This window comes from Xiphophorus couchianus, chromosome 2, assembly GCF_001444195.1.
Source record: "Xiphophorus couchianus chromosome 2, X_couchianus-1.0, whole genome shotgun sequence".
In the NCBI taxonomy this organism is placed as follows: domain Eukaryota; kingdom Metazoa; phylum Chordata; class Actinopteri; order Cyprinodontiformes; family Poeciliidae; genus Xiphophorus; species Xiphophorus couchianus.
The window spans coordinates 20,652,788-20,665,944 of NC_040229.1; the positions used below are offsets into that span (position 1 = coordinate 20,652,788).

A 13,157-nucleotide genomic window follows, 5' to 3' on the forward strand; every position below is an offset into this window, starting at 1 on the left:
TTTGATTTGCTTTCATGGCTTACATCTGGACCATGGTGGAATTTGCTGTTAAAGCTTGTGACACCTATTCTGGTTGTTTTAGTTCTGTTCTGCCTTTTTACGGGTTGCATTATTCCTTGTCTACGAAAAATGATGTTTAAAACAATTAACACAACTGTTATCAGCTATCAGTTGGCAAAGGCATCATATGAGACAACTGAAGATGACCTGTTTCAAGTTTCTGACGATTTTCTGAACAATGAAGTTCTGTAATAAATAAACAGAAAAATTCATTTGCTGAATGATTCCTACACTGAAAATGTTTAAACAAGTGGTGTTAAGGATGAGAAAACTGCTTTTGATTTTTTGCTGTTTCTTTTATTTTATTATTTTTTTTATTACATTATTTTCCAATTATTCACTGTGTATTTTCTGTGTTTAGCTTAGAAAAAAAAAAAAAAATAATTCTTGCATTTATTGGTTCTTTACTTTTCTTTTCTTTTCTTTGCTTAGCTTTTGCATAATGAAATGATAAAAGGGGGGAATGTTAGAGATTTTTTAGTATTATCATTTTATTTTCTTACTCTAGTTCACATTAAGTCTATAGATCTTTGTGATTTTCTGTTTAAAGTGTTCTCTTCTTTAAATGACCTGGAGGTCACTACTGTCTGTTCAACTTTACGAGAAATAGATAACACTGAGTTTCTCAGACTTTAAACCCTTTTGCAAGAACACCTCCTAATTTAGTAACCACCTGTGAGCAGTCTTATTTTGTTTTCTTGACAGTATTGACCGAGATTTGAACCGGGCTCAGACCTTTGATCAGATATCACATCTGGACCTGGGTTGTTAGATGTTTGGTTTAGAAGCTTTACGACCTCTGTTGTTTTTCCTGACTGCCCCCTTGCCTGTCCTTCTTAGACAATAAAAACAGGAGCCGTTGTAAGGGCAGCCCAGAATGCTCTGTGGATTCCTCGGAGAAAAGGTTCTCAGAGCCTTCTCCCAAGAGTTCTCAGAGCCTTCTCCTTTTGCAAAAGCTCTACATAAAATTCATATACGTTGTCTGTGGTTCTTTCTTTTATTTAGGTTCGAAAGGAAAAAACCTATCAGCTGCTTCCCTTTGGTTTTGTCCAGTACACAAATAGAGATGATGTTGTTACATTAAAGACACTGAGATTTGTGACTACTTCAGGTTCTGTGAGCAGAAATCAATGTTGCAAACATTTTAAAACCAAAAGGATGAAAAACTTGTCAAAGTGTGACAATTAAAAGCAGGCTCATAATCTTACTTGTAAATCCACAAATGTTTCTCTCATCACTCTCTGTTTTGTTGTCTGTAGCCACAGCTGTGACATTAAAACAGTAGTACTCTCCAGGATTCAGCTCAGTCACATTCGCCTGAGTCTCACTTGTATTCAAATGTTTGTTTTCATTTTCCCACTTTACTGTATAAAACAGTCTTTCCCCCTCAGGTTCAGTCCAATTCAAAGACACAGAGGTTGTTGTTACCTCAGTGACAGTGAGATTGTTGACTGCTTCAGGTTCTGTTCATGAAAGAGACGTTCATGCAGACTAAATGTCAGTCAATATTACATAGTACTTTTATGATTATTTTTCACCATAGCAAGTTAGTTTGTTAGAACTCCTAAAATTTATATGATGAGAGACTTCTGAAATTCAATATCATTAACAATATGGTCAACATTTATCCAGCCAGTATAGAATTGACAATAATAAGTTAGGATGACTGGGGGAAACGTTAGTGATTGCACCAAAGCTTGGCATCTTTGTCTACAAGGGAGTCGTATTTGAACAGTTAACAGGAAGGCTAATTTATAGTACAGAAAGCCTACTTGTTTGACCCCTGGTTATTTCTAAATATTGCATCCATCAATCGGTCCGTCCAACACTTAATGATCACTCAATAAATCCCAAAGATTCAGGCTCACTTACTTGTGTATTTCACAACAGTCTCATTCTTTCCTTCAGTGAGTTTATCAGCAGCTACAGCAGTTACATTTATTGTATACTGCTCACCAGCAGTCAGATTAGAAATGGTCAGAGATGTCTCAGACACATTTCTTTGGAGACTTATTTCTCCACCTTTCCAGTGAATTCTATAGAAAGAGCTGCTTCCCTTTGGTTTTGTCCAGTACACAAATAGAGATGATGTTGTTACATTAAAGACACTGAGATTTGTGACTACTTCAGGTTCTGTGAGCAGAAATCAATATGTTACAAACATTTTAAAACCAAAAGGATGAAAAACTTGTCAAAGTGTGACAATAAAAAGCAGGCTCATAATCTTACTTGTAAATGCACAAATGTTTCTCTCATCACTCTCTGTTTTGTTGTCTGTAGCCATAGCCGTGACATTAAAACAGTAGTTTTCGCCAGGATTCAGCTCAGTCACATTCACCTGAGTCTCACTTCTATTCAAATGTTTGTTTTCATTTTCCCACTTTACTGTATAAAACAGTCTTTCCCCCTCAGGTTCAGTCCAATTCAAAGACACAGAGGTTGTTGTTACCTCAGTGACTGTGAGATTGTTGACTGCTTCAGGTTCTGTTCATGAAAGAGACGTTCATGCAGACTAAATGTCAGTCAATATTAGATAGTACTTTTCTGATTATTTTTCACCATAGCAAGTTAGTTTGTTAGAACGGCTAAAATGTATATGGTGAGAGACTTCTGAAATTCAATATCATTAACAACATGGTCAACATTTATCCAGCCAGTATAGAATTGACAATAATAAGTTAGGATGACTGGGGGAAACGTTAGTGATTGCACCAAAGCTTGGCATCTTTGTCTACTAGAGAGTCGTATTTGAACAGTTAACAGGAAGGCTACTTTATAGTACAGAAAGCCTACTTGTTTGACCCCTGGTTATTTCTAAATATTGCATCCATCAATCGGTCCGTCCATCACTTAATGATCCCTCAATAAATCCCAAAGATTCAGGCTCACTTACTTGTGTATTTCACAACAGTCTCATTCTTTCCTTCAGTGAGTTTATCAGCAGCTACAGCAGTTACAGTTATTGAATACTGCTCGCCAGCAGTCAGATTAGAAATGGTCAGAGATGTCTCAGACACATTTCTTTGGAGACTTATTTCTCCACCTTTCCAGTGAATTCTATAGAAAGAGCTGCTTCCCTTTGGTTTTGTCCAGTACACAAATAGAGATGATGTTGTTACATTAAAGACGCTGAGATTTGTGACTACTTCAGGTTCTGTGAGCAGAAATCAATATGTTGCAAACATTTTAAAACCAAAAGGATGAAAAACTTGTCAAAGTGTGACAATTAAAAGCAGGCTCATAATCTTACTTGTAAATGCACAAATGTTTGTCTCATCACTCTCTGTTTTGTTGTCTGTAGCCATAGCCGTGACATTAAAACAGTAGTTTTCGCCAGGATTCAGCTCAGTCACATTCACCTGAGTCTCACTTCTATTCAAATGTTTGTTTTCATTTTCCCACTTTACTGTATAAAACAGTCTTTCCCCCTCAGGTTCAGTCCAATTCAAAGACACAGAGGTTGTTGTTACCTCAGTGACAGTGAGATTGTTGACTGCTTCAGGTTCTGTTCATGAAAGAGACGTTCATGCAGACTAAATGTCAGTCAATATTAGATAGTACTTTTATGATTATTTTTCACCATAGCAAGTTAGTTTGTTAGAACTCCTAAAATTTATATGATGAGAGACTTCTGAAATTCAATATCATTAACAACATGGTCAACATTTATCCAGCCAGTATAGAATTGACAATAATAAGTTAGGATGACTGGGGGAAACGTTAGTGATTGCACCAAAGCTTGGCATCTTTGTCTACTAGGGAGTCGGATTTGAACAGTTAACAGGAAGGCTACTTTATAGTACAGAAAGCCTACTTATTTGATCCATAGTTATTTCTAAATATTGCATCCATCAATCGATCTGTCCAACACTTAATGATCCCTCAATAAATCCCAAAGATTCAGGCTCACTTACTTGTGTATTTCACAACAGTCTCATTCTTTCCTTCAGTGAGTTTATCAGCAGCTACAGCAGTTACAGTTATTGTATACTGCTCACCAGCAGTCAGATTAGAAATGGTCAGAGATGTCTCAGACACATTTCTTTGGAGACTTATTTCTCCACCTTTCCAGTGAACTCTATAGAAAGAGCTGTTTCCCTTTGGTTTTGTCCAGTACACAAATAGAGATGATGTTGTTACATTAAAGACACTGAGATTTGTGACTACTTCAGGTTCTGTGAGCAGAAATCAATATGTTACAAACATTTTAAAACCAAAAGGATGAAAAACTTGTCAAAGTGTGACAATAAAAAGCAGGCTCATAATCTTACTTGTAAATAGACAAATGTTTCTCTCATCACTCTCTGTTTTGTTGTCTGTAGCCATAGCCGTGACATTAAAACAGTAGTTTTCGCCAGGATTCAGCTCAGTCACATTCACCTGAGTCTCACTTCTATTCAAATGTTTGTTTTCATTTTCCCACTTTACTGTATAAAACAGTCTTTCCCCCTCAGGTTCAGTCCAATTCAAAGACACAGAGGTTGTTGTTACCTCAGTGACAGTGAGATTGTTGACTGCTTCAGGTTCTGTTCATGAAAGAGACGTTCATGCAGACTAAATGTCAGTCAATATTAGATAGTACTTTTATGATTATTTTTCACCATAGCAAGTTAGTTTGTTAGAACTCCTAAAATTTATATGATGAGAGACTTCTGAAATTCAATATCATTAACAACATGGTCAACATTTATCCAGCCAGTATAGAATTGACAATAATAAGTTAGGATGACTGGGGGAAACGTTAGTGATTGCACCAAAGCTTGGCATCTTTGTCTACTAGGGAGTCGGATTTGAACAGTTAACAGGAAGGCTACTTTATAGTACAGAAAGCCTACTTATTTGATCCATAGTTATTTCTAAATATTGCATCCATCAATCGATCTGTCCAACACTTAATGATCCCTCAATAAATCCCAAAGATTCAGGCTCACTTACTTGTGTATTTCACAACAGTCTCATTCTTTCCTTCAGTGAGTTTATCAGCAGCTACAGCAGTTACATTTATTGTATACTGCTCACCAGCAGTCAGATTAGAAATGGTCAGAGATGTCTCAGACACATTTCTTTGGAGACTTATTTCTCCACCTTTCCAGTGAATTCTATAGAAAGAGCTGCTTCCCTTTGGTTTTGTCCAGTACACAAATAGAGATGATGTTGTTACATTAAAGACACTGAGATTTGTGACTACTTCAGGTTCTGTGAGCAGAAATCAATATGTTACAAACATTTTAAAACCAAAAGGATGAAAAACTTGTCAAAGTGTGACAATAAAAAGCAGGCTCATAATCTTACTTGTAAATGCACAAATGTTTGTCTCATCACTCTCTGTTTTGTTGTCTGTAGCCATAGCCGTGACATTAAAACAGTAGTTTTCGCCAGGATTCAGCTCAGTCACATTCACCTGAGTCTCACTTGTATTCAAATGTTTGTTTTCATTTTCCCACTTTACTGTATAAAACAGTCTTTCCCCCTCAGGTTCAGTCCAATTCAAAGACACAGAGGTTGTTGTTACCTCAGTGACTGTGAGATTGTTGACTGCTTCAGGTTCTGTTCATGAAAGAGACGTTCATGCAGACTAAATGTCAGTCAATATTAGATAGTACTTTTCTGATTATTTTTTACCATAGCAAGTTAGTTTGTTAGAACGGCTAAAATGTATATGGTGAGAGACTTCTGAAATTCAATATCATTAACAACATGGTCAACATTTATCCAGCCAGTATAGAATTGACAATAATAAGTTAGGATGACTGGGGGAAACGTTAGTGATTGCACCAAAGCTTGGCATCTTTGTCTGCTAGAGTCGGATTTGAACAGTTAACAGGAAGGCTACGTTATAGTACAGAAAGGATACTTATTTGATCCATAGTTATTTCTAAATATTGCATCCATCAATCGATCCGTCCAACACTTAATGATCCCTCAATAAATCCCAAAGATTCAGGCTCACTTACTTGTGTATTTCACAACAGTCTCATTCTTTCCTTCAGTGAGTTTATCAGCAGCTACAGCAGTTACAGTTATTGTATACTGCTCACCAGCAGTCAGATTAGAAATGGTCAGAGATGTCTCAGACACATTTCTTTGGAGACTTATTTCTCCACCTTTCCAGTGAATTCTATAGAAAGAGCTGCTTCCCTTTGGTTTTGTCCAGTACACAATTAGAGATGATGTTGTTACATTAAAGACACTGAGATTTGTGACTACTTCAGGTTCTGTGAGCAGAAATCAATATGTTGCAAACATTTTAAAACCAAAAGGATGAAAAACTTGTCAAAGTGTGACAATAAAAAGCAGGCTCATAATCTTACTTGTAAATGCACAAATGTTTCTCTCATCACTCTCTGTTTTGTTGTCTGTAGCCATAGCCGTGACATTAAAACAGTAGTTTTCGCCAGGATTCAGCTCAGTCACATTCACCTGAGTCTCACTTCTATTCAAATGTTTGTTTTCATTTTCCCACTTTACTGTATAAAACAGTCTTTCCCCCTCAGGTTCAGTCCAATTCAAAGACACAGAGGTTGTTGTTACCTCAGTGACTGTGAGATTGTTGACTGCTTCAGGTTCTGTTCATGAAAGAGACGTTCATGCAGACTAAATGTCAGTCAATATTAGATAGTACTTTTCTGATTATTTTTCACCATAGCAAGTTAGTTTGTTAGAACGGCTAAAATGTATATGGTGAGAGACTTCTGAAATTCAATATCATTAACAACATGGTCAACATTTATCCAGCCAGTATAGAATTGACAATAATAAGTTAGGATGACTGGGGGAAACGTTAGTGATTGCACCAAAGCTTGGCATCTTTGTCTGCTAGAGTCGGATTTGAACAGTTAACAGGAAGGCTACTTTATAGTACAGAAAGGATACTTATTTGATCCATAGTTATTTCTAAATATTGCATCCATCAATCGATCCGTCCAACACTTAATGATCCCTCAATAAATCCCAAAGATTCAGGCTCACTTACTTGTGTATTTCACAACAGTCTCATTCTTTCCTTCAGTGAGTTTATCAGCAGCTACAGCAGTTACAGTTATTGTATACTGCTCACCAGCAGTCAGATTAGAAATGGTCAGAGATGTCTCAGACACATTTCTTTGGAGACTTATTTCTCCACCTTTCCAGTGAATTCTATAGAAAGAGCTGCTTCCCTTTGGTTTTGTCCAGTACACAATTAGAGATGATGTTGTTACATTAAAGACACTGAGATTTGTGACTACTTCAGGTTCTGTGAGCAGAAATCAATATGTTGCAAACATTTTAAAACCAAAAGGATGAAAAACTTGTCAAAGTGTGACAATTAAAAGCAGGCTCATAATCTTACTTGTAAATAGACAAATGTTTCCCTCAATATTACTATTCAGTTGGTTACTTTTACAACATTTATAATCAATCACAAAGAAAATTTCACTACATTTAGCATTTCATCTTTTTGCACACAATTAAAGACAAACAAAAAGGTGGACTTACTTGTGTAGACAGTCACCATGTCAGGATGTCCTTCAGTGGTATTATCATTAGCAACAGCATTAACATTTATAGTGTACTGAACCCCAGGATCTAGTCCTGTGATGTTTTTGAAGTTTTGTGTTACTGTTTCATTGCTTGTTATTTCTCCTTTTGTCCAGTATACTCGGTAGCTTGCATCATCCGTTTTGTTCCAGGTCACTTTCACAGAGGATGTTGTGATACTTTCCACATTGAGATTCGACACATTTCCAGGTGCTGTGAACCAAGGAAAAGTCACAATAACAGTTCATATTATGTCTATCATATTACTGTTTATCTTAACATAATAGCACTTATTTCATCAGGACTCTACATTCAGAAATATAACTGTTAGAAGAAAGAATATAGAAAAGTACAGTCATTTCCTTCTTCAGAGCATGACACAGTACAAAGTAACCAGGTTATGGTTATTTTGTACTGTGTCATGTGGACAGATGTCAATTTAGGGGCTCATGCTAGTTACCATTAGATGTTAACACACCCTTACTTGCAGTTGTTGGTTCAGCCGTCATGGTTGTTCGTTCAGTCGTCGTGGTTGTAGGGGCAGCAGTTATTGTGGTTTCTGTGTTTGTCGAGGCAGCTGTTATTGTGGTTGCTGTGGTTGTCGAGGCAGCTGTTATTGTGGTTGCTGTGGTTGAAGGGGTAGCTGTTATTTTGGTTGCTGTGGTTGAAGGGGTAGCAGTTATTGTGATTACTGTGTTTGTTGAGGCAGGCGTTATTGTGGTTGTAGGGACAGCTGTTATTGTGGTTGCTGTGGTTGTAGGGACAGCTGTTATTGTGGTTGTAGGGACAGCTGTTATTGTGGTTGCTGTGATTGTAGGTGCAGCTGTTATTGTGGTTACTGTGTTTGTTGAGGTAGCTGTTATTGTGGTTGCTGTGATTGTAGGTGAAGCTGTTAAAGTTGTAGATGCAGCGGTTAAAGTTGTAGATGCAGCGGTTGAAGTTGTTGGTGCAGCAGTTGAAGTTGTTGGTGCAGCAGTTGAAGTTGTTGATGCAGCAGTAAAAGTTGTTGGTGCAGCAGTTGAAGTTGTTGGTGCAGCAGCTGAAGTTGTTGGTGCAGCGGTTAAAGTTGTTGACGCAGCGGTTAAAGTTGTTGGTGCAGTTGTTGCTGTGCTAACAGCTGCATCAACAGCTGTTGCGGTTGTAGGAACAAGTGTTGCCGTGGCTGTAGCTGCAGATGTAGTTGCGGTAGTTGTGGTTGCAGCTAGAGCTGTTGTTGCGGTTTCTATTGCAGCTGTTGTAGCTATATTTTTCCAATTGATAAAGCAAAAAAGATGAGCACAAGAAGAAAAGCAACAGTAAATAAAAGCACAACTGAAGCAGTGAAAAGGTGTTTTAAGAGCATTTTAAGTCCTTGGGTGTTAACTTTTGTTAACTGTTGTGTTAATTGTATTAATTAAAACTATTAGTAGCAAATAGGTTTAATTTGCTATTAATAAAGATAGCAAATTAAATCCCAATGATGTGCTACAAGTGAAATTTTATGACAATAAATAGAAAGAAAAAAAGCAAGCAGTTACCAAAACATGAGAAAAAGTTGTACTTACAATTCTGAGCCTCAATATTCTGCAATAAAAGACAACAAAAAAACCACAGTGAAGCAACTTGTACCACGAGGGGGCAGCATTTCGTTAAAAAAAGAGAGCATCAACTTTAAATCAAACCACTTGTTCAATGTTACAGTGAGCTGAATAACTTTACAACTGCTACCTAAAACATGACAACAAATACTAAAAGACGGAATTACATATATTTAATCAGTTTCCTCTAGATTATATGTTTGTAACTGGAGATCTTCCATTTAAATATGAATACGGAATTTTTCATCATGTTGACCAAATGCAGAACAAAAAAATAACCTCCCTTAATTATCTTTTGTGATTCAAGTGTAGACATTGTTTTATAAGTTAGGTGCCAGGCTTCCCTGCATATTTCTGGTATATAATTTTATTCTTTTAATCAAGAGGAAGCTATGTAAAGCAGGCTGGCTTCACATAGTTTGCCAGCCTGATTCTTTAGTTTTGATCTGCAAAACAGTTACCTATTCTGCCATCAAACATGACCAAGTGTATAATATGGGGAAAAAACTATTATTAACACAGAGGTAACACTTTAGACATTTTGAAATTTTGCTAATTTTATTCTTAAACATTAGTTTAAGAATGTCCACAATAAAGAAGAACAGTATATTATCAGCATATAGGCTAATTTGTAGAGTAAAATTATCTATTTTAATTTAATTTATATCATCTTGTCAAACAGCTGAGAGGGCTTTAGTAAGGGCAACAAAAATTGATGAGAGGAAAAAAATCTTTAAAATTATTACTGCCAACCAAGTTAACTTTCCATCTATTATGTATGTAATGTATGTAACTATATTTTATCTTTTTGTATATTTCTGGTGAATAATTTAATTAATAACAATAATGAGAAAAGTATTATAACATGCTGGTAATCAGACACACATTAAATAATCAAACATTAACTAGACTAAACCAGGAAACGTTTTTTTAACTTGAATGTTTGACATAGAAGTAACAATTAGTTTTGTTTTAAAATTGTTCTCGGATAAATTGATTTTGGTTCATCAACTAAATTTATTGAATAATACTTTTAATTTTGGATAATCCAAAAAAAAAAAAAAACAATAAAGAAGAAATGTTGAAAGTTTAATAGAAATACTACTGACATACATCAAGCTTCCAAAAAAAATCAGTCTTTTGCTTGGTAGAAGAAACCCTGAGTTCTATAGCTGAGGAGGAAGTGCCATTACAAGAAAACAAAAATCTGTGTTTGTGAGTGGACTAACAAAAAAATTAACAGATCATCAAAATAATTATTTGGAAAACTGCAGCTAACAATAAGGATCCTTGTATGTGCAACATTACATCTTGGGTATCTTATGTAACAACCTCAGAACTGCAACTTCACACGCTCCTGTGTCCACCTTACCTTCAGCTTTGCTCTGATATTAGGGAATAGCAAATGGTGCTGATTACATATTAATTATTAGCTAAAATTCAAACAAGCCTTCCAGACTGTTTGTTTCTCTGCTGAACATTAAACACATGGCATCACCACTAAAACCTGCATCATTCTCCCCCAAACAAAGAATGCAAAGAAAGGAGAATTATTAGCCTGCAGCACTGATTCGTGACTGTGGGTGTTTTATATTTTATGATAACAGTAAACCGATTGTAATTTCAAATAAACAGTTGTTTATCCTGTTTTAGTGGGATTATATAGGGAAAAAATGATTTCACTAAAATTTTGTGTAGACCAGAATCTCAAGCATATTCTAGACCTGTGAATCCCATATCAGAAGTTTACATTTTGCATTAAATGTTGCTTAAACCTTAAACCAGGCCTTAAACCTTCTCCTCAGTGGGAAATTATTCCACTGTCTGCAAAACAAAATTTTCACACTGTCGTGCTCCAGGAGTTTATTTGCTTGGCTAAACTAAATTCTTCTGACGACTTTGTACTTTGGGATGAGGACCAGCTTATATGAGAAGAGGTGTGGGACTGTAACTTTTGCCGTTTGTGTGACATCAGCTGGAAAAATTTGAGAATTAATTTTTTTCACATATGAGCGCTTCACTCTGATTGCAGACATCAAAGTGCTGCAGACAATAACTATGACATATTGAATGAGGGATTTTTTTTTTATTGAAATCTGCTAATGGTGGAGAAAATCTTTTGTTTAGCCATTTCCCTAACTTTCAGCTGTGACTTTTTCCTTGATGCTGCCATATAGGAAACTATTGTTTAATTACTTTGCAGTAGTGCCCTTCCTTTTCTTTCCTGTAAAAAGTACCTCTGACCTGTTTCTTCATTATTTTTCCTGGACTACTTCCTATCCGTCAGCCTCCAACCAGTCACAGCAGATGGGCACAAAATCATACTGAGCCTGGCTCCCTTGGAAGATTCCTCTTGCTAAAATGGAGTTGTTATTTTCTATTACATTATTATGCTTTGGCTAAGAGATTGCTGAAAACTCAAGAGGTCCTGAGTCGCACAAATGAAGTAGTCAGGGTCCCGCATCAGCTAAAATATGTAGGACCAAATCCAGTTTAGAAGCTGAAGTAATGATGACGTGATTTGCAATCAAAGAATCTAAAACAGTAAAACAAGACTAAGAACATATGCATGAAGAGTAAGAAGGTAAGATTTAAAATTCAAATTTACAGCATTTACTTGACAAACATTGGGATTGTTAGACTGACATTTACAGTGTTGAAAAGAATGGCATTGGCAGACCTCTGAGAGACATTGTCAATACAGCGCCACGCTTTCTGTAACGCTGCACTGCCCGCTTCATTTCTCAAAGAGAACAACTGCGCAGGTTATCACCATTTCACTTTGTGATGTGAAATGGTGATAACAGGCATGTTAATGATGTAAATGTTTTGTAAAACCGAGTAATGGTAACATTTTCCAATTAGCATCCAATCAACAATTGGATTTGGCTGTATTGCAACATTTACTAGACAAAACTGAACTATCTGTAATTGGATTGAGTGGGAATTACATTGTTGAGTTATTTGTGAGTGAGAACTTACACCACTTTTTGTCCAATGACCACTGGAGGTAGTCTAAAAGTCTGCAAGGATAAACAAGGGCCTTTTTCCTCTCACAAGTAAGTACTGCACACAACTAAACCTTTCAACTCAGATTATATTTTTTTAAGAATTCATGGATTAAAAAAGCTAAACATCTATTTCATAAAATGTTTAGGATAGAGTGGTTGGACAAATTCCAGGATAAAATTCTATATTGGACATAAAAATTATCACCTACCAACATCTAACATTAAAATCTCAATGCCATATTTTAATCATTCTCATAATTTCATACCAATAGTCATGTTAAAATGAACTCTTTGGATGCAAAAGCACTTTAAGTTACAACTCCCAAAAGTTTTATTTTTTTCCTGGCCCTTTTTCTTGGAGTCACTTTTTTTCCGCTTGCTAAATAAATAAAGCAACATCTAAAACCATCATGCTTTGGCGCTGTATCAGACACCAAGAATAATACAAAATTACAGTCACTTCTGAAAATAATGGCATACAAACATTAGTTTAAATAAACAGCTGTTTATTTCTCTGCTCTTTCCTGTCAAGTTTATAGAGTTTTGCAAAATCCGCTTGATCCTTTATGGTCTTATTCAGTCTTTTTTTATGAAAACAAGGTAAATGCTCGGTTTGTTTCAGCTTCTTCTACCATTGATATGTGTGTGCATGTCTTAGAACTCTTAGATTTTAGCATTAGCGAAATTAGTTGGGAAATATTTTGGAAAAACATGCAGCACTGGGACTCAGCCAATGCCCCTATCGATCTGTACGGTATCAATGCCCTTTGACTGTGCCTGTCTGCGGGAGTGGGAGGAGGAGGAGGAGAAGAAAATAGCTCTACTGACCACTACATAAACATTACATCATCCTTAAAGGCTGCCTGCCTTTCTCTGATTCCCTCAGATTCCTAAGTCAGCCTCTCGATAACACCCAGATTCCTTCCTGAATAATAACAGTTGAGAACTCACCTTTAAGGCTGTTTGTTCTGGGTTCAATCCTTAAACACAG

General features: G+C 36.2%; 1 protein-coding gene across 8 annotated transcripts in view; it reads right to left on the minus strand.

The window, feature by feature from the left end:
* The window catches only part of LOC114134797 (receptor-type tyrosine-protein phosphatase eta), a 54,908-nt gene that overhangs the window by 24,707 nt on the left and 17,044 nt on the right, over positions 1-13,157 (minus strand). The window contains exons 1-4 of one of the 8 annotated variants that reach the window (XM_028001635.1): positions 2,954-3,215; positions 2,290-2,544; positions 1,933-2,193; positions 1,269-1,523 (exon numbers count right to left, since the gene is read on the minus strand). In XM_028001635.1, the coding sequence (XP_027857436.1) occupies positions 1,269-1,523; positions 1,933-2,193; positions 2,290-2,344 (571 nt within the window). In that variant the 5' untranslated portion in view covers positions 2,345-2,544; positions 2,954-3,215. Of the gene's footprint in view, positions 1-1,268; positions 1,524-1,932; positions 2,194-2,289; positions 2,545-2,953; positions 3,216-7,536; positions 7,792-8,056; positions 8,810-9,122; positions 9,142-13,157 lie in introns of those variants that run through there. The other 7 variants (XM_028001630.1, XM_028001622.1, XM_028001637.1 and 4 more) reach the window with 7 other exon arrangements.